General features: G+C 40.4%; 1 protein-coding gene across 2 annotated transcripts in view; it reads right to left on the reverse strand.

Moving 5' to 3' along the window:
• The window catches only part of stil (STIL centriolar assembly protein), a 51,493-nt gene that overhangs the window by 2,046 nt on the left and 27,116 nt on the right, over positions 1 to 22,331 (reverse strand). For both annotated transcript variants that reach the window (XM_033028553.1, XM_033028552.1), the window contains 10 exons: positions 20,342 to 20,425; positions 19,493 to 19,579; positions 14,835 to 14,985; positions 13,300 to 13,409; positions 11,012 to 11,126; positions 9,276 to 10,367; positions 7,180 to 7,357; positions 4,003 to 4,195; positions 2,478 to 2,667; positions 48 to 298 (listed from right to left, as the gene is read on the reverse strand). In XM_033028553.1, coding sequence (XP_032884444.1) covers positions 48 to 298; positions 2,478 to 2,667; positions 4,003 to 4,195; positions 7,180 to 7,357; positions 9,276 to 10,367; positions 11,012 to 11,126; positions 13,300 to 13,409; positions 14,835 to 14,985; positions 19,493 to 19,579; positions 20,342 to 20,425 — 2,451 coding nt within the window. The remainder of the gene's footprint in view (positions 1 to 47; positions 299 to 2,477; positions 2,668 to 4,002; positions 4,196 to 7,179; positions 7,358 to 9,275; positions 10,368 to 11,011; positions 11,127 to 13,299; positions 13,410 to 14,834; positions 14,986 to 19,492; positions 19,580 to 20,341; positions 20,426 to 22,331) is intronic.

The following is a 22,331-nucleotide window of genomic DNA, read 5'->3' on the forward strand; positions in this document are numbered from 1 at the left end:
AATAAATAAATATAGATTTCTTCATTATCACAATTAATTGCCAATACCTTGCATTTTCAACTTTGCTTTTGGTCTTGATCACATTGGAAGATTCAAGATCAATTTTAACTCCCATTTTCTTCAGCTGTTTCAGGGTAGCATTCAGTACATCATTTTCATCCCTCTGACAGTTCTGGAGGTCATGATGCTTGCTGCTTCTGTCAGTATTCTGTGGAGAGGATTCTAATCTGGCATCTTTGTTCTGTATTTCCTGGTCTTCTTTTACATTACAGGATTCTATGAGTTGGTTCACCTGGCCCTTATAGAAAAAGAAAAGTTATCATTCAGATAACTATTAATAGCCCTTTGCATTGTTACAAGCTGCCTATACATTTTAATACTGATTTCAATACATTGTTTTGTGTCCACGTGTTATAATAATTTTAATACTTGCACAATTGTAATTTGGAGAAAAGGGTGCTGAAATAATCATGCTAATTTACTTCATTTCTTTTTCAAAACGAAAGGCACTGTTTAAATTTCATACATTCCAATAACATTTGGCTATTTAGCTCCATTTCTGCTATAAGGAGAGAATTATATAGAAAGCTTAAATTCTAATAAGCAAACTTTCCATAACTGAATAAATCTTATCCTAATATAATAAATGAATTTCTCACAAAATGTAGCCTCATATGCCTGATACTTAAAATACCAACTTTTCACTTAAATATGTAATTCTAGCTTCTTCTGAAAGAAGATATCCAATCGCTTCAGATTTCATTTTAAGAATGCATGCTTATAATTCTTGACTGATACAACAGGACCTCCAACTGACATTTTAGCAAAAGCAAATGGTTGAACCAAAATAAATAAATAAATAAATGGATCGCCCATCACAGTGCAACTCCCTACCCCCCCTTTTCAAACCAGTGAGTAAGACGGTAACTAAGTCATGTGTTCAACAACTCCAGGTTTGATCCTGAATTTCTGCACATGCGAGGTTTGTACCCATTCCTTGCAACTGCATGTTTCTCCCAAGTTTAGTTTATTATTGTCGTGTGTACCGAGGTACAATGCAAAGCTTTTTTGTTGTGTGCTATCCAGTCAGCGAAAAGACTATGCATGATTACACTCAAGCCATCCAGTACACAGATGCCGGATAAAGGGTATAACGTTTAGTGCAAGATAAAGTAAAGTCTGAATAAAGATAGTTCAAAAGTCTCCAATGACCACTCTAGTTGGTGAGAGGACAGTTCAGTTGCCTTATAACAGCTGGGAAGAAATGGTTTCTGAATCTGGAGGTATGCGTTTTCACCTTATGTTCTTCTTACCTGATGGGAGAGGGGAGAAGCGGGAGTGACTGGATTGAGGCTGGTCCTTGATAATAATGGTGGGCTTGTTGAAGTAGCGTGAAGTATAGAGAGTCAATGGAAAGGAAGTTGGTTTGCATGGACTGGGCTGCATCTACAACTCTCTGCAATTTCTTACTGTCTTGGATGGAGCTTTTCCCAAACCATGCTGCGATGCATCCCGTTAAAATGTTTTCTATGGCACATCTGTAGAAGTTGATGAGGGTAGTTGGGGACATGCCAAACTTCCCAAGCCTTCTAAGGTTGATGTGCCTTCTTGGCCATTGCTTCAAATGTGGTTGGTCCAGGACAAAATGCTGGTGATACCTATTCCCAAGAACTTGAAGCTATCAACCATCTCTACTTTGATACCATCAATGTATACCGGGTCTCTGATTTCTGGTTTCTTCTCGCATCCCAACATGCTGACTATTAATTAGCTACTATGAATTACATCTAGCATTAACACTTAGTGGAAGAGAATTTGGGATGGGGTGGAGAGTTAATGGGCATGTATGAAAGGATAAACTACATGGTTAAAAAAAAAGTGAGACTGAATTGTTGGGAATGCTGATAAATTAGCAAGGACTTGATGGGCTAAATGTCTTCCAATATTGTACAGAAATAAGAGTTATATAAAATGAGAAATAAATTAGTCCCGATGCTAGTCAAAATATTACAGATCTAAATCTAAATCCCCCACCAATGTACAGAAATTGCACTTTCTTCCTGTGATCAGATAGGGTTTCCCCAGGATGCTCAGGTTTTGGTCCACTTTCCAAAAACATGTAAATTTCTTGCTATAAATTGCCTCTAGTGTGCAGATGTGCGGTGGAATCCGAGGACGAGTTGATGGAACTTTGAGGAGGATAAAATGGTGGGCAGAATTACCGTGAAAGTGGAAAGTTGATGGTTTGGCATGGACTCAGTGGGCCAACAAACTTGGTTTTGTGCTGTATCTCTCAAAGACCAACGTTGGCTGGTTCATACAAAGTAATTATGGACCATTCGTCCTTGGATGCACAACAGTTACTGGCACATAAATAATTTTAGCAAAAATTAATACTTTTCAAAAGATAGAATGTAGTGAAAAATTCATACATTCCATTAAGAAATACAATGGATAAAATCTAATTGAACACTTACCATTAAATTCTGGTAAAAAATCTGCTCATTATGCGATTCTGTGGTATGCGCCTCAGTTTCTTTATTAACAATGTTACATAGTACATCAGATTGGCTAGTTTTCAAATGCATACTTGCACTCTCACCAAGCACTGGGCTCTGTGAACTTATATCATGATCCCAGCAGTACTTTGTACATTCAGTTTTACTGCTAAGAGGTAAACAAAAAGATTAGACAAATAGCAAAAAACTAACAATATCCACGATTATCTGTAAATCATTAATACGAGTGGTGTAGACATATTCAAAATAAAACCTAAAATCGAAAAAGTCAGCACCAATTTGCCAACCATTCCAGATCGGCCAGGTCAGAGTTCAGAGGCAAATGCGAAGAAGCCTTCCTGTATTAATGTCTATACAAATTACTAAGTTGACATTTTAATGAGTCATAGTCCTTTTGCAATATCCCAAACAATAGTTTCTACAATTCAATTTCAGCATTCATTGCTAATGTACCCCATACCAAACATCAAATGACCACACATCATCATGATGACAATATTACTATTTAGTTTTCACAAAAAAAGTTGTAAAATCGTTTTTGGAAAGAGCTGTATAATAACAAACAAAATTAATACTGATGCTTTGTCCCTTCCATGTATATCCAGGCAAGATTCAATTGTCATTCTAGTTTTCCAGAGTGGAATGCACGAGCACCTTGCAGTTAATGCCAATCACAGTCTGGAAGTTGATGTTTTAAAAAAAAGCAAAGATGAAAAGGATAATGTCATTGAAGGACACACAAGGGGATGTCATTACTAGCAATGGTAGTGAACTGAAAGATGTTGGCAAAGTACCGAGACTAATAAATGCCCCTTTTCCCCCTCATTATTAAATTTCTAAAAACTTTGGATACAAATGGATTTGAATGCAGTCCTGTATTATTATGCATGAATTCTTCAATGAAAATGAATGCATTTATAGGAGGACACAATAAATGTCCTTTAACTTTCACTAGGCGGGAACATATGTTACATTGTCCCAAAACCCCCAATCCAGATTAAAGATATTTTAGTTTAGACCATCAGAAACACACCTTGAATGACTAATTATTTTATGATTGCTTCACTGACTAATGGTTGCAAACCCTGCTTCAAATGCTATAATTTTAGTTCAACAGCAAATACAGAATGTAAGCGATTTAAAAGAATTGTTAATTTCCCTTGTGCCAAGCAATCGCAACAACAAAAGCTTACAAAGCAGACAAATCAGTAAAAGCTTGCCTAAACATGTATTCACATTACTTTTCTTGAAAAAATAAATCTTCAGTTTAATCCTTGGTAAATCTGTATCACGTGGCATTAACTGTATCATACAGTTCAAAAATAGATTTTTCAGTTTAAATTTTAATCACAATTTTGGCCTGTATCCATATTTTAATTATTCATTTTTTTCCTGATGTAAATTTGGAAATGAAATCAAATCTGATGCCCGAAGTGTTATTTACAACCATTGGTAAGTTAAATAGTCTTTATTACAATCTTACTTCTGAATATCAGTCGCTTGGCCAGAAGTATTTGTTGCAACATGACTGTCCTCCACAAAGTTGTGAATGTCCACTTCATTCAGTGAAGAGGCAATGCTGGTGTGACTGGTATCCTTGGTTGTTATAGACGCAGTCATTTCTTCAGTGTATGATTCAGAGTCTTGCTTCTCAGGACTCCAGAACAAACTGGCACCTAGTAATGAATATGCAATATAAAGATACAATATCTTTCTATTTTCCTGAGGTTCTACAGCACAATTATTTGCATCACAACACCATGAATCTTCATGTAAACTACCACAAGCAGATTTGCCTTGGTTTAAGGGAGGACACCACAAAAGCATCATTCAACATTAACTAATGTCACACACTCTTAGAATGAGACTTAAAATAACATTAAAGATTAAAATACATGAAAGGGGACCTAGTGGAAACCACACTACAGTATTGCGATAGATGAATTCATGTTTTTAAAAGGATAATGTCATTAAAGGACACACAAGGGGTTGTCATACTAGCGACAGTAGTAAACTGAAAGATGTTGGCAAAGTACCAGAATTGTTTAGCACAAAAAGGCAAGAGGGAAATCCAAGGATGTGGAATGGCGTATTTTAACATCAAGAAATTTTGCTCAAAGGATTTAGTGCAATTCGTACTTTCATTTAGCCATCATTAGATTGATATATGTTAGCATTTTTTTTAGGCTCATAAGTAACAGCTTAGTTTCAATAAAAATATTTTTATCCTATACCTACCAAATGCCAATCCAATTTTGTTGCTTCTACTATTGAAATTCGCTCTCGCTACAGTCAAGCCTCTATAACAGATAATCTGAACTAACTGTTGATCTACAACAAATAAAAGGAAATATAGAATTTTCATACAAAACTGAATTCTTTCCTCTGATGGTGCCAGCTTATGTACAAAGATATAGCTTTGACTTCAGCTTCCCAAACCTGTAGTGCACTATTTTATGTCTCTCATTGCCACATCTCCCAAAGGCTAAAGTGCTCTGAATTATGAAAGTTGTTCACCATGATTCTTTCTTCTGACAACACCTCTTGAATCTGGAACATTGTGCAATAACAATTAGAACTGTAAATGTAAAGACACAGAATTCTGAAAAAAAGTATGCAGGATAGAGGTATAGCCAGTAGAGTCGCTACTTTGAAGCAACAAAGACCTAGGTTCAATCCTGACCTTGCGTGCTGTCTATGTAGAGATTGCAAGTTATCCTCGTTTTTTCGGGATATGAGAAAATACCAGAGAAATCAAGCAGAATGAAACTCACGAAGAGCTACAAGGGTGATGTGGTATTAGGCTGTGCAGGTGAACCAGGAGTAAGGATGGACAGAGTACCAGGTAAGGGGAAGTAGGAGCATATCAAGGTGAACGAATGAGATGAATGAGATTGGAAGATTTTGCCAGTGGTGGGATCCTGTTGGAGGTGGCGAAAATGTCGGAGGATTATCTGTTGTTTGTGGCGGCTGGTAGAGTGGAAGGTGAGGACAAGGGGGACTCTGTCCTTGTTATGAGTGGGGGGGAATGGGGAGTGAGAGCTGAGGTACGGGATATAGAAGAGACCCTTGTGAGAGCATCATCTATAGTCGAAGAGGGGAACCCCCGTTCCCTAAAGAATGAGGACATCTCCGATGCCCTGGTTTGAAACACCTCATCCTGGGTGCAGATGCAGCATAGACAGAGGAATTGGGAGTGGGGGGATAGGTCCCTACAGGAAGCAGGGTGGGAAGAAATGTAGTCCAGATAGTTATGGGATGATATAGCCATGGGATGATAAGGAATAGGAGTAGAATTAGGCCAATCAAGTCTACTCCATCATTCAATCATGGCTGATCTATCTCTCCCTCCTAACCCCATTCTCCTGCATTCTCCTCATAACCTCTGACACCCGTACTAATCAAGAAATGGGTGGCGGGAGCATGGGATGATCCACAGTGGATACGGCACACTGGTTGCAGACCCACCAGGGTGAAGCTCAAACAATCTACAAGGGGGATGGTGTAGTGGACTGTGGATGGCGAACAAGGATTAAGGATCGACAGAACAAAAGGATAACTAATCAAGAATATAGCGACATTAAACAGCCAGAGTGTGGTTGTGGACCCCCAAACGCAACAGGTTATAAACACAGCAGGGTGAAGCAGAAGCAAAGTGGATGTTGTCCTGGCACCATGACAGGGTCAGTGGACCAGGCAAATAAAAAGCAGAAGCAAATTGTAATAGTCTGGCAAACTCAGTACACACCTCGCAGGATGGCGCACACGCAGAACTGAAAGGGAGTGGATAGGGTGGACCGTGTATGGTGAATCACAAGCAAACTGGAGAGAGTAAAGTGGCAGTGAAACACCTCGGGATGAAGCAGGGAGGGTAATGTATTTGGAAGTGAACTGGGCAATTGAAGGGATGTAGGGCGAAGAGCCCTAGGCAATTTGAAATATGTATCGGATATGAAGCCAGAGCAATAGCAAACCTCAAGGTGCAGTAATAGTGGGCTCGAGGAAGAAGCGTGGAGGGTGCAGGATAATCTGGAGTGGATCTGTCAAACTGGGTGCGGACCCAGCAGGACCCTGCTGTTCAAAAGGACCTACTGTACAAAAGTGATGGTGTAGCAGACCGCGTAGAGTGAACTGGGAGAAGACCTCCAGTTGGCGAGCACTAGATAGGCTGAAGGAACCTTTCTGTGCTGTTTCACATTACGAATCTTGACCGCACTATTTATATTTAACAGAGTATTCTGTAATCTGAAGAAGGCCTAGATGCAAAGAGAGCATTTTTATTTAAGAAAATCCAATCCATTGGATTTCATTTTCAAATCCACACCAAACAGTAACTGTTAAGCATGGAACATCCCCAGAGGTACCAATTATAGCCCTTTTATCCTTTGGTTACTGAAGTGGTAGACGCCATAAACAAGAGAACACATTTTCTCCAATGACTGCTTTCTCTAGACAAGATGCAGCATCGAAAGACTCAAGTCCACACCGACCATCAACCATCCGATATGCTGTAAGAGAAGACTCGAAACCTTTTTGATGGAGCAGACATCAGCCCTCAATTAGATTATTAGACTACTAAATATCCAATTATATGAAAAACATATTGCACAAAATAAAAACGGTATTATTTAAAGTATGTTACATATATAATGTCTCTCACCTGTGCTCACTGCAATGCTAACACTTTTTTTAACATGAAATCCAGGAGTCATCTGGGATTCCATTGCACCAAATCCCAGTTTTCTTTCTGGATGCAGTGTAGGTTCAACAGTTTTTGAAGAGCAAGGGGTCACTGGGCTTGATGCACCAGAATGCTGTGTGTCCAATAGTTGTTGTATCTGCATATAATAAAATAAACATTGTCAATGCAAATAATCTATTGAGTCTCCTTAAACTTCAAATGTTAAAAAAAATTGGCTAAATTAAATATTGCAAAATCCTACAAAAAAGTCATTCATCCTTTTTAGTAATTTTGGTCAAACGGTAACATTGTGTAAACATTAGGGCAGAAGAGTGGTAGAGTTGCTGCCTTTCCAGGATTACCAGGATACTGTTCGACCTCGACGACTGGTGCTCTCTGTACGGAGTTTGTATGTTCTCCCTGTGACTGCATGGGTTTTCCCCGGGTGCTCCAGTTTTCGCCCACACTCCAAAGACGTACAGGTTTGTACGTTAATTGGCTTCTGCAAGTTGTAAATTGTCCCTAGTGTGTGGGATAATATTAGTGTGCAATCGCTGGCCGGCGCGGACTCGGTGGGCCAAAGGGCCTGTTTCCATGCTGTATCTCGAAAGTGGGAACATTTGTAGGACTGTCCAACTCTATGTGGTGCTGGAGATCTATGATGGAGATCTCTCAGCATGGTATAATGAACACCTGGCACCTTATGGCATTGCCCATTGAATACTTAGCAATTGACAGAACAATTGGCTTCGTTGGTGCAATACCCGTTTTATACCGATAGCAAGAAATACAAATCCACTCCAGGAGGGAGGCAGATTAAAGGCAACTTCATGCAACCATAACAAGGAAACAAGAATTTGCTGTGAAATAAATATTACATATTTAACAGAGAAAGCAAATAAAATTATTTCAACGTGTAACTAAATAAAATCAATGAGATATTGGAGAGCAAACATTTATGAAGATTTCTATTGTACAAGTTAAATAGTCTGCCAAGTACCAAACATGTACTCCACTAACATGTAATAAACCAACTAAATTTGCTCACTCACAGCAGTGCTCTGATTGTCAATAAGAATAAAAAAAGCACTGCAGATGCTGGAAATCTGAAATAAAAATAGAAAATACTGCAAGAACTCAGTAGGTCAGGCATCATTAGCAAGAAGAGAACCAGTTTGCGGTCCTTCATCAGAACTGAGAAAAAGAGAAACAAGTGTATCCACATAGCAGAGAAGGTTGGGGAGATCAATGGCTGAAACAAAAGGAATTTCTCAGATTGTGAAATAACATGGCTATTATAGATGTGTAATGCAGTGCTCATGTTATATAGTCTCAGGAATGCTGTATAATCTGCCCTACTATATGCACAAACAGACCAGATTACCAAATTAAAATATGTTCCCGATTCATAAAATCAGAAAGGTTGTTTGCTGATTTTTAAAATAAGTGCAAAGCTTTAAACTATAAAGCTTTCTCAAATGAATTATCAAAGTTTCAGACATGTGAAGCTAAATCTTTGCATCGCTCTCATATTTATATGTTCAAAATGGTGCTGAAATCTTCATTTTCAATGGGGAATGTACAGGAGACAAAATCTGGGGACAATCAGCTATAATCATATGGAATGGCAATGGCAGACTTAATGGACTAAAGGGCCTGTCCCACTTACGCGACCTTGGCTCGCAAATTACGCGACCTCATGGGCGCGCGGGGCCGGTCCCACGTAGAAGCGCGGAGTTGTGCGGGGCTGGTCCCGACATCGCGCGGGGCTCCGAAATTCTGGCAGTGGCCGAAATCTTTGTGCGCCAACGCAGGCAACACAGGTCGTACGCAGCACGAACGTCGCGTGAACTCCGCTTCCGTTTGGTCACGCCAAACGCACGCAATCACATGCAAGTGGGACAAGCCCTTAAGTGACATGATCCTGTTTTGTAATATTCTTAAAACAGCTTCTTACCTAAATGCACAAGATTAACACCGATAAAAATTGTTGCTCATGTATGGTGGCAGCATATACAAAGCTTACATAAAAGGGGAAAGTAGACAATAAGAAGGATTTTTTTGTCATTACTTACCTGAGCCTGCAAGAGTTTTAGTTGCTTATCCTGTTCGACGAGAATCTTATAAGCATCAACAGGCAATCCCATTGTTCCAACTCCCTCTCGGTCATGCTCCAGTCTGTTCAGAGGAACGTGCAAACCTGCTGATGGTCCTATACACATTTTACACCAATTTGATGGTGAGGTGTGGGAGCCTCCAGGTGATTTTATTAAACTGCTGTTTGGAGGGGAAGCACCATCTCTCTGTTCAGGTAAACACTGGTTTATTGCACTGGTGTTCAAACACCGAGCACTACAATGAGAATTTGATAAATATCCCAGAGTTTGTTGGCATGTTGCAGTGCTACAGTCATGACAATTAGACGAGTGGACATCTTTGGAACCAAAAGCAGGAATACTTCCTTGCCAATTAGAATTCAGTGAAGATCCACAGCAGGGCCCATGATGTTGGCAACAGTTACAATATCTAGTTGGATACATTGTGTGAAAATGTGCTGGATGTCCCAACAATTGCATTTCAGATGGAGGAGGTGGAAAACTAAGAGAGTGCTGATGTGAATGCCTGCTGGACTTGTTGGGAGACAATGATAGTTCTTGAGGCTGTTTTGAGTTGGATATAGATTGCTGACCTCTAGGAGAAACTCCTCCTTTACCAAAAACAATGTTTTTCTTTGAACCAACTACTTCAGTTGGAATACCCATTTGAGGCTGGTCTATGGAAGTATCAGGTGATGGCCCATTTGGTGGAGTAGAGGAAGAAGAGGACGATGATCCAGAACTCTTCCTCGCAAAATGACTTCCTTTCCGATACTCAAGTGCCGATTTTTCTTTACCAGACTTAGGTGGTAGTGGAGATCCATGTGAAAGGGTCACATTTTGTTTTACAGTAGGAGATATATCTTGGCATGCCAGTCCAGGTTGTCCATTTTCAGAATATTGTTTTGTCGAGTTAATGTTTCCAGATGTTTCACATATTCTGACCGTCTGTTGTGACTTCATTAGGAAAGACTTATTTAGTTGTAGTCCTGTTGGAGCATTTTTTGAGTCTATAAAACTGCCATCAAATACAAGCGAGAGCTCAGGTACAGACGGATAAACTCTTGGAAACTAAGGTAAAAGAATATTAAATTAATGTTGAGGTTAATTTGAAGCTGAGAAATTCAATAATAATAATAATAGATGCAGAATTAAAAAAAAATTCTAAGACAGAAACGAAACCATTATTCCAAATTGTTAACAGAATATGCAAGCATAAGTTATACAGTGCCAGTTAAAAATCATGTTAAATTGTACAGCAATTTACAGCACATTACTTTATCATTACTCAACCGTAGAGGCCTGTTTTGCACAGGATTACAAGGAATTATGGTAAAAAGTAAACAGATGAACACTTGTCCAAGCCCCAATTCTTTAAAATACAGGAATGAACAAACTTCAAATATTTCACTGCAAGCATTTCTCTTTAGGTAGATAGTCAAAAAAATGAAAAAGATTAGATCTAAATATTTTGCAAAAGCATGCGATTTAAGTAATCAATTAATTTCAGTAATCAATCTTTTTAAATCAACCAGTTACTGAAGTCCTTGGAAAAAAAGTCTGAGAGATGACAATAATTTTAGTAATACTGAACTTTGCTTGCAAATTATATTTAGGCTGTAACAATATTGTGTTTCAAATAATCCATGCAGTCATGATTATTAATATACTCTTAAATACTTAAATGGCCCTCCTTCAATATATGGTAACGAGACCTTTTGTCCAACTGGATGTGGACTTGGTGTTGGCCTTGGAGAGAGGTCCTCTTCCTCCACACTAGAGTAATTGCCTCCAAAAGCAACTTTGTTTGAAAATAATCCACAATCAAGTCTGTAAAAGAATTTAAAAGTTGACTGACCACGAACGTTTGCAACAGTGGGCTATTTCTACTCATGGATCTACTTAACAATTGACATGCATCAACCTCAGCCTATAATTCAATTCATCATAAAATCATGCTGCAGAGAAATGGGCCTTTTTGGCCATCTTGTCCATCCTCAAACTCTTTAAACATTGTGGTTTATTTATATAAATTCTCATTTATTTCTTTAAATTTGATGAAAGTTTACAAATCTTATTTATGCTTGCATAACTACAATTTGTTAATCAAAATATAAAAAATGAACTTAATAAAAATGATAGCATTTTGCTCTCCCCCAGATACCTTTTACCAAATCAAACCATTTATCCATTATAAGTGATCGCATTCTTAAACTTCTCCCTTCCCCATATGATCAAAATACTTTAATTGCTACCTAAAAACCAATGTTCAAAGTTTCATTTTCAATTATTATAATTCCTGCAGCTAAAAAAAAGGAAACAGCCAACCTGAAAAATGCCAATAAATAACCCAATTTGAACATTCAGTAATCAATACAGTTTTCTAAAGGTAGATCTTACAAAAATCACTATACAGGGTTATGTTCCTGAGAATTGTATGTATGCTAAATTTTCTATAAGTCTGGTTACTGTAATGACCCAGATCACAACACTCTGCATACACTTGTTTTATTCCTTCATTTTATTGAATACATCAACCCAACATTACTTGTAATTAAATTAATGGATATACTGTATCCAGTCATTAATGAATACCATGAAACATTGTTCATTAATTGTTAGCTTGGAAAAAAAAGGCATGGGTGAACTTATGTAAAGTCTGATTTCTGTAGGCCAGATCATTCGTAACTCAGGGAGGTCTGTACTCAACAAATGAGTAATGACAAACATTTTCTAATTATGGAGAACTCAGGACACCTTATTACCCAATGATATCTTTTTACTTGATGATTCTATGCTTAAAGGATTTTTCATGGTTTGAGCTTTTTTCTCCAGAGGGGGACAATATCTTGGTCACAAATAATTTAAAGATGTACACTAAGAAATTGATAGTTGTGATTCTATGTGAAAAAGAATCAAATCCAGAGATGAAATCAGATGTTTCATTGGCCTAATTTTGGAACACACACACAGTTTTTCCCCCAATAAAGTTGGTCTCTATTAAAAAAGATAGCAGACTGAAATACAAATCTTTGAAGGATGAACATGCTTAGACTCAGGGCGTGTTACATAAAACATTACAGTACAGGAATGGGCCCTTCGGCCCAAAGTCTACACCAACCACACTGCCAAGTTAAACTGATCTCATCTGTCGATACAAAGTCTATATCCCTCTATTCTCCGCACTTCCATGTACCTATCTAATCTAAAAGCCTCCTAATGTGTAGTTACAATATTATTCTACTTGGGTTTGATGACTTGCTTTGGACAAAGCTGGAAAGTAAGACTGATTATTCAGACGTTGCCACGCACCATACAGTTCATAAATACTTCCTGGAGAGGTGCTCAAAAAAACATCGGAACATGATTACTTCCATATCGCATACTCTATGCCTTGAGAAAACACCACCATTTCATTAAAGTCACCGGTTAAAATCCTTGAACCCCATGTTAACTGTTGGTGCTTAAAAAAAGGTCAACCAGGGATGGAAATAAACGCTGGCCTTTCTTGAGGCTCCATAACCCAAGGATGAACGTTATCTTGCAATACCATGCAAACAGAATTTAGACTGTACCAAACGTTTATCACAATAAATGTACCTACTATAAAAAAGGCAGATTACTCATCTAACTGGACATTAGCAGCCTTCTGTTAACTCAGTCCATCTTTGGATGGATTCATGTGTGCATGATCATGGCATAGGGTTTTTGCTAATAAATTCTCAGATTCCACTGCATTCAATCTCTGCCACATTGGCACAGCTGAAGCTATGAAAATTGCAAGTACATAGTCTAGTCAATGAGGGAAATCACATAATACACCATTAAAAAAAAATCCTTGTACAATAGAATCAAGTTATAAAGTTATCTACTGAGAAGCAGATTACTAAGAGGAGAGATGGTAGCTCAAGCGCTTATTGTTGGTATTTAGATGTTCATATGAAATGGAAATAATCTTCCAAATTGTCACTTTTGAGTGTAGATTATACTGAGCAAAACTTACGAGTTTCCACCGATGTTGTTAACCATCTCCTTAAAGAAATCACTCTCTGAAGTTTTATCTCCATCACAAAGCTCAAATTCAATTGATCGTTTTCCTGAAGACTCAGAGCTCTGAAAAAATGTTGAATTAATTAGTTAATTTTAACTCCGACAAATGAAGTGTTAAGGTGATTGGGTAGACTTTAAATAGAACACTTTAAACCACTTTCATTGCGCTTAGGAAAGTGGGTAAAATTCCAACAAAGAGATGCTTTTTAAGAAAAGAGTTGGGGGGGGGGGGGGGGGGGGGGGGGGGGGGGGGGAAGATGGTGTTAGTTTACAAGTGATACATTCTCTGTTAGCATCCAGAACTAGCTGGACATGCAGAGAAACTCACTTCAGTCAATAACTTTTACAATGCCAAAAAGACATGAAAGTCAGAGACAAAGGTATTTGAACTATCTGTGGATAAATGTTGGCCTTAACTGTTGCACAGACATTTGAAAAAAGAAAAAATATCCTCCTTCAATAAGTTACCCATTAATTCCTACAACTTCCATCTTGAAACAATTAAAACAAAAACTGAATCTTCTAGAACTACTCAGGAGGTTATCAGCAACTGTAGAGAGAAACATATTTACATTTCAGCACACTGAAGTGAAAAAAGTTAGAAATCAAACTAAGTACAATGTTTCAGTAGGATGGTGAACAGTTGTAGGTAGAAACCAAATGGCTCAGCAGTGCTGTCTAAGAGCGAGCAGGTTTTGACAGCACCTTTTCAAAAACTAAGAAAGGAAATAAATCTATAAGACAAACAAGGATTAAGATATCTCAACTTGTCTCATCATTGAATGGACAACTGAAATTAAAACTGGGCGTGGTGCAAAAAAGTCAATGCAATTGTATCAGTTTCTCATCAGGTGAGTTTCAGGTTTAAATGGGATATACCAAGAATAAGCGAGATCATGGGATTTGTCAAAGGTCACTCGCTATAAAGATAAAGCGAACGAAGCTCTGGCTGCATTAACTGTATGTAAATTCTTATCTTTATTCATGATTTATGTGTAAAAATATATTTAATTGGAGGAACAGGGGTGCCAGTGTAGCGGAAGAGCTGGTGTAACAGCGAGAGAGAGGGGGCAGATGCCAGTGGGATACAGAGGAGAGTGCGCACAGAACCGCGTCTCATCCTCAGCCCGGGTCGAGCCCGTGTCCCTGGCGCTGCCGAGCCGACGCTGGACCGCCCCGTTCCTCTTCCTCCTTCGGCGGTGCCAGAGAACCGCGCCCAACCCCGGCCGCGACCCCGCGGAGCAGCATGAAGCATAAAGCACTCACTAAAACGAAGGTCTGATAACCAAAGATAACACAAAGCAGATCCACACCCTCCAATGTTTATCTCCAGTGACCTATGACCTGGGCATGCACAGTCGGAATACCGAACTCGCTTATTGGTTAAAAAAAAACTATTATTCTAATTTTAGCTTATACTATTAAAAAAAACACATTTTCAAATGTTAAAGAGTGGTATGCTCTCTTTGAACAAACTCATGTACTTACTGTACAAAGATTTAATACTTCAGTACTGGTAAGCAGTTGGAAATCCAATTTTCGATGCTCACTGCAGGGATGGCATTCATAGAATTCTGGCTGCCTGTGTGTAAGGGAGTATAGAACTAGAAGGAAACTTTTTTGCTCAGTTGCAAAAACTCTGCAATGAAAACAAATTGAAAAATATTGTATGAAACAACCAACACATTGGCATAACCTAGCAGTGTATTTGGAGCATCAACCAGGTCATTAAAGAGGCCCTGTCTCTACAACAACCAAGAAAGCCTTCAACAGAAGCATCCACCTCCCCCAGTTGTAAAAGCCAATGGTAATTTTAGTTTTGTTTTAATATCACTTACTTTGAAACATGCACAATCGACTAGAATAGTAAATGATTAAAACAATTAACATAAAACACACATATAATAAAAATTAACTAATCAAATATCTATAGCAAGAGGAGAATCGCCAGCACCACAATGGGGGATATCGAAACACGATTTACCTCTCCAATTCCTTAATTTGGCAATTTACTGTTATAGTCCAAGCACTGAAATTCAGCATATATTATCATACAAATCCATTGACTCCACTTATATCTCACGCTGCCTCGGCAAGGTCAGCAACATAATCAAAGACATCGCACCCTGGCCAATCCCTCTTCACACCTCTCCCATTGAAAAAATGGTATAGAAGTGTGAAAATGCACACCTCCAGATTCAGGCAACTGAACCATCCTACCACTAGAGAGCAGTCCTGAACTACTATCTATAGACTGTAGATGGTTGGTAGTCGTCAAGCCACCTTCTCTCTCTCATTACAGTGCTGTCACTTTGTCTCTGCGACATAGCTTAGTTCCATTTCTTGAAGTGCAGCTCCTTCCTGCACGGATTTCCTCCAGGAGCGCCTGTCCAGTGCAATGTGCTCCCAGTTTGCTTGATGCGATGTGGAATTTCTTCAGACTGTTCTTGATGTTGGCCTTGAAGCGTTTCTTTGGCCCGCCGGGGGCTCGCCAACCTTCCTTCAATTGAGAATACAGGATTTGTTTAGGGAGACGTGTGTTAGACATGCGGATGACATGGCCAGTCCAGACGTTGGTGCTGCATTATAGTGGTGGTGCTGATGTTGGCTTCCTCCAAAACGCTGATGTTGGTGCCTTTGTCCTCCGAGCTGATCCTCAGAATCTTTCGTAAGGATATTTGATGGTATTGTTCCAGGGCTCTCAGGTGCCTGCTGCAGGTGGTCCATGACTCATCTCCATACAACAGGGTGGAGAGGACAACGGCTCTGTAGACCAGCAGTTTTGTTTGAGCCTTTAGGTCTCGGTCTTCAAAGACTCTTTTCGTGAGTCTGGCGTAGGGTCCGCTGGCACAACTTAGACGATGGTTGACCTCAGAGTCGATGTCAGCTTTTGAGGAAAGAATGCTGCCAAGGTAGGGGAAGTGGTCAACGTTTTCAAGAGTGGTGTTGTCCATTTTATAGTGGGCTGGGTAGACGGCTGGTTGGGTGGAGGTTGATGTAGGACCTGGGTCTTCTTGATATTTAAGACTTTGTATTAATGGCTCTGTATCCCTTGGCAAAGGCATTCAGGATGCCCTGGAGGTCTTCTGCAGAGTGTGCTGCAATGGCACAGTCGTCTGGGTACCGAAGCTCCATGATGACGGTGTTACTGACTTTGCTCTTGGTCTTCAATCTATTAAGGTTGAAGAGCCCACCGTCAGTTCTGTAGAGGATTGGGATCCCCTGTGGCAGCTCTTTATCAATGAGGTGAGGTATGGCAGCAATGAAGACGACAAACAGGGTGGGTGCGATGATGCATCTCTGTTTGACCCCCGTTTCCACAGTGAAGGGTTCGGACTCAGACCTGCAGTTGCTGAGCACTGTGACCGACATGTCATCATGTAGAAGCCCCAATATTCTGATGTACTTGTTGTGACAACTGTACCTTGATAGTATGCTCCAAATAGCCTGGCAGTCTACCGAGTCAAAAGCCTTTGTCAGGTCTATGAAGGCCATGTACAAAGGCTGCCTTTGTTCACTACATTTTTCCTGGAGTTGAGGTGCTGTGAATATCATGTCTGCTGGACCTCTGGATGGGCAGAAGCCACACTGCGATTCTGGGAGTACCTCCGCAGACAGTGGTAGAAGTCGGTTTGCAAGGACACGGGCTAGGACTTTGCCTGTTGTTGACAGGAACGAGATGCCCCTGTAGTTTCCACATTCAGCCTTGTCCCCCTTCTTGAAAATTGTCACTATTAGAGCATCCCTGAGTTCTGAGGGAAGTTCTTCTTTTTCCCCAGACTGTGAGGAGTAGGGCATGAATGTGATACAGGTGCTCAGGTCCACCTTCCTTTAAGATCTCAGCTGGGATCCCATCTGGACCGGAGGCCTTGTTGTTCTTAAGGCTCTTGATGGCATCTTGAACCTCTGTCATAGTGGGAGGTTATTCCATGTCTTCTCTGATGGGACTCTGGGGGGGATGCGGTGGGTAATGTCTGGTTCAGTTGTGCTGTCATGGTTGAGGAGTCCCTGGGCGTTAATGGGCTCATTGTGCTTCAGCAGTTCTTGTCAGCCTTTTGAGCGCAGGTGGGTTAAGCCACGGTAACTTGGACCATAGAAGGCCTTAATAAGAAGCAGCCTCTGGTGTCACCCGAGTCAGCCAGTCTCTGGATTTCCAGAGCCTTATCTGTCCACCAAGAGTTCTTAAGCTCCCTTACCCAGCTCTGGACGTCCACCTTGGCTCTGGAGTGAGACGCTCTTTTAGCCATGCAGGTTACATCATTTTGCCAGGCATGATAGGCTTTCCTTTTCTTGGAGATGAGCTGTTCTATCTCTGTGTTGTTCTCGTCAAACCAGTCTTGGTGTTTTCTGGACTTGCACCCAAGGATGTTTTTACAGGTTTCAAGGATGGTGGATTTGAGCCGGCTCCAGTGCCCTTCAATATCATCAGGATATTCCTGTTGGAAGCTTTCCCCAAGAGAAGCCTGAAATCACTGCTGGGTGGCAGTTTCCTCCAGGCTTTCAAGGTTCAGCCTTGGCCAGATCTGCTTCGTTTAAATCCTCCTCTTCCTCTTGAGTTTGATGGACATCATGGAGCAGATGAGGCGATGATCTGTCCAGCAGTCATCTGCATCGATCATGGCCCTGGCTCGTACAATTACATAGTCAATGAGATGCCACTGTTTGGAGCATGAGTGTCTCCAAGATGCCTTCAGTTTGTTTTACTGGTGAATGAGGGTGTTAGTGATAATGAGGTTGTGCTGAGCACATTTGCTGAAAAGCAGAGCTCCATTGGAGTTGATGTTTCCGATGCCTTCCTTTCCTACGGTACCCTTCCAGAGGTGTTGGTCCCGGCTGACCCTGGCGTTGAAGTCTCCTAGGAGAATAATCTTATCCTCCCTGGGGACTTTAGACAGTGTCTCGCCAAGCAGGCGCAGAAGGTCTCTTTTACTTCCTCTTCAGAGTCTAAAGCACTCATAACTGTTGCCAGCTGGTCGTTGGCAAGCACTAGACGGGCGGTCATGAGACGCTCACTGATTCCCACAGGAAGCTCAGAGAGGTGGCTGATGAGCTGGCTCCTGATGGCAAACACAACACCATGGATCCTGGGCTCATCTGCAGCTTTTCCCTTCCAGATGAAAGTGTAGATATCCTTCAGTTGTCCTTAGTTTGCCCGCCGGGTTTCAGAAAGGGCAACAATGTCAAACTTGCATCTTCGCAGTTCTCTTGCAATGATCGCGGTTCTCCTCCTGGTCTGTTACAGGTTGCACTATGCATCAATGTGCGCACATTCTGTGTTTCTGACCGTGTGTGGTGATACCCCTGGACGCGGTAATCCAGTCGGTAAGTTTAAGGCAGGCTATTTTTAGGGCACCTTTTCTAGCTCTTTCCCCAAGTGGGGTGAGCAGAGTGGATCCTAAAGAAGACTGCTCAGTCGTGGGTGCAGCTGCCGGAGGGCTCTTCTGCCTCGTTCAAAGAGTCCAGCGACTGAATCTAGCACCCACTGCCTGATGTGCCAGCTCATGACTAGGGGCTTCCAGATCTCACAATCCTGCCCCCTTCGCTACTTACTGATCGCCATAGGACTTAATCCAGGGTGTTAGGTGGATTCCCTATACGGAGGACGCCTGTGTGTGACTTTGTTTAACATGGGGAGACTGGTGCACAGACTGCCACCACACGGCTCTTGACAGATCTGGGTCAGGATCCAGTAGCATGGAGTCCAAGACGACCGGACGCAATCATGTATTGTCTTTCCGCTGACTGGATAGTACGCAACAAAAGCTTTTCACTGTACCTCGGTACACGTGACAATAAACTAAACAGTTTAGCTGGCATCCCTTGTGGAACTGCTGGCAGGATTAAATTGTCAATGTTAATTATTGTGGGCCAGCGAAGCATGATCAAAGTAACACAGGCACAAATGCTGCAGACTACCCCATTGATGATAAATATATCTATTGTACATCACCGTTGGAGTTTGATATTCAGTAGCAGAAACGAAACATGACATGGAATTATGCAGTGACAACCAATAGATAATCTGGCAACCATAGGCAGCATTCAATAAGAATATTAATTTATCTTAAACTTGTGATATTACAACAGCAATGTAAATTGTACTTCAATCACAGGCTTTTTTTTTTACAAAAAAGACTGAATCTCACCTTTCATGAATCGAAGAACTGAAAAGATACCTCAAGCAGCAGGCCCAGACCTGGGGGTTATGTACATGAGTAACACCACTCAACCAGCTGTAATATATCAAGATGTAGAGTTAAAGCAACATTTCAAGTACATAAAATTGCACCATTGACAGAGATTATACTCTATATATTAATAATTTTTGGTACAACAAAATGCCAATGTTGAGCCATTGAACGAAAATTATTTCAAGAACGCAGCACCAAAATAAAAAAAATCCAAATAAATTTGATTCACTCAATAGATCTGCTTGAAGATTAGCAGGGAAAAAAACCTTAGTATGAAAGAATTTAGATAGCTCAGAAAATGTATTGTATACTATGTTAAAACTAAAGGCCAACTTCCAATTTTACCACTCCCCCCAGCACAAAGCACCTGCCTGTTAATCGTCCATTGAATAAAGACCAAGTTTACGCCCCCCAATAGGTTCACCGCCAACTCAATGCATCTATTCCAGGCAGCAAAAGCTCAGCACCTACCCACCACATCTGCAGGAGCAATCATTGCAGTGCCTCAAGTAGCAATTGTCTACTTCCATCTATTCATCTTTCTCTTCCCCTTCTCCTCCTACTTGTATTGCTTACATGTTCCAGTCCCTCGTATCTTGCTACTGCCAGTACCTATTCCTTTAATTGAATGAAGTATTGCTTATGGGGATAACTAGGGCCTTTTACACAATTGGCTAAGAAGCTTGTGTTTAGAATTGTTTCCCTTGCTGGAATATTACAATTGCATTGAAATAAACCTACTAGTTATAAGCTAAATTTTAAATGGAACTTAAAAATCTCGACATGTCATCATATTATACTTACATTCCTACAAGAGGCAAAGTGAGCACTTTTGGATCAGATTCGAGTATTAATAGAAGCTTGCGCGTCTGATCCATTGTAAGGTATCTGCAATTAAAACAATTCATTATCTTTTCACCAAGTGTCAATATGAAAAACATTTAAAAAGCCATGAATCATCATAATCATCACACCTCCCAACTGATACCAAATACTAAAAAGTCATTACAATCCTCCAAATATGCATAAATAACTAGAAAAAAAAATTACTGCAAAAATAGAGGTTGAGGAAGATTGCGGTCATTCAAGAGAAATTCAGTGACTTCCATAATGTTTTCGACAAAGACCCATCATTTATTTATTTGCCTCTGTACGGCACAATTTGAGATTTGTAAATGGGGGGGGAAGTGGTTAAAGTGCATATTGTTTGATTTTATTAAAGTGTATATTTCTACATTTTGGTTTCACCGTGTAGAAATTACAGCTGTGTTTATACATAGTTTCCCCCATTTCAGGGCACCATAATGTTTGGGACACTTGGCTTCACAGGCGTTTGTAATTGCTCAGGTGTGTTTAATTGCCTCCTTAATGAGAGCTCTCAGCCTAGTCTTTCCTCCAGTCTTTCCATCACCTTTGGAAACTTTTATTGCTGTTTATCAACATGAGGACCAAAGTTGCGCCAATGAAAGTCAAAGAAGCCTTTAGGAGACTGAGAAACAAGAATAAAACTGATATAGAGATCAGCCAAACCTTAGGCTTACCAAAACTGTTTAGAACATCATTAAGAAGAAAGAGAGCACTGGTGAGCTTACTAATGGCCAAGGGACTGACAGGCCAAAGAAGACCTCCACAGCTGATGACAGAAGAATTCTCTCTATAATAAAGAAAACCCCCCAAACACCTGTCCGACAAATCAGAAACACACTTCAGGAGTCAGGTGTGGATTTGTCAATGACCACTTTCCGCAGAAGACTTCATAAACAGAAATACAGAGGCTACACTGCAAGATGCAAACCACTGGTTAGCTGCAAAAATAGGATGGCCGGATTACAGTTTGCCAAAAAGTACTTACAGCAACCACAGTTCTGGAAAAAGGTCTTGTGGACTGATGAGACGAAGGTTAACTTATATCAGAGTGATGGCAAGAGTAAAGTATGGAGGAGTGAAGGAACTGCCCAAGTTCCAAAGCATACCACCTCATCTGTGAAACGCGGTGGTGGGGATGTTATGGCCTGGGCATGTATGGCTGCTGAAGGTACTGGCTCACTTATCTTCATTGATGATACAACCTCTGATGGTAGTAGCATAGTCTATTCACTTCAGAATTCACTATCTGCTCAAGTTCAAATAAATGCCTCAAAACTCATTGGCCGGCGGTTCATTCTACAGCAAGACAATGATCTCAAACAAACTACTAAAGCAACAAAGGAGTTTTTCCAAAGTTAAAAAATGGTCAATTCTTGAGGGGCGAAATCAATCACCCGATCTGAATCCAATTGAACACGCCTTTTATATGCTGAAGAGAAAACTGAAGGGGACTAGCCCCAAAACAAGCATAAGCTAAAGATGGCTGCAATACAGGCCTGACAGAGCATCACCAAGAAGACACCCAGCAATTGGTGATGTTCATGAATCGCAGATTTCAAGCAGTCATTGCATGGAAAGGATATGCAACAAAATACTAAACATGACTACTTTCATTCACATGACATTGGCAAATAAATAAATGATGGGTCTTTGTCCCAAACATTATGGAGGGCACTGTAGATAGGAAAGGTTCAGGCGGCATATGGACCAAATGTGGGCAAGTGGGACTAGCGTAGATGGGGCATTTTGTTTGGCATAGACAAGTTGGGCTGAAGAGCCTGTTTCCGTGCTGTATAACTCTATAATTCACAGACATATCCATCTTGCAAAACCTCCTTCCCTCCGTCTTAAAACTGTTGACCCAATATCCATATTAATGGCTTGGTGCGAAACACATTCAGATGCTTAGATATAAAAGCTGGAAAAC

Source organism: Amblyraja radiata, chromosome 10 (genome assembly GCF_010909765.2).
Source record: "Amblyraja radiata isolate CabotCenter1 chromosome 10, sAmbRad1.1.pri, whole genome shotgun sequence".
NCBI lineage: Eukaryota > Metazoa > Chordata > Chondrichthyes > Rajiformes > Rajidae > Amblyraja > Amblyraja radiata.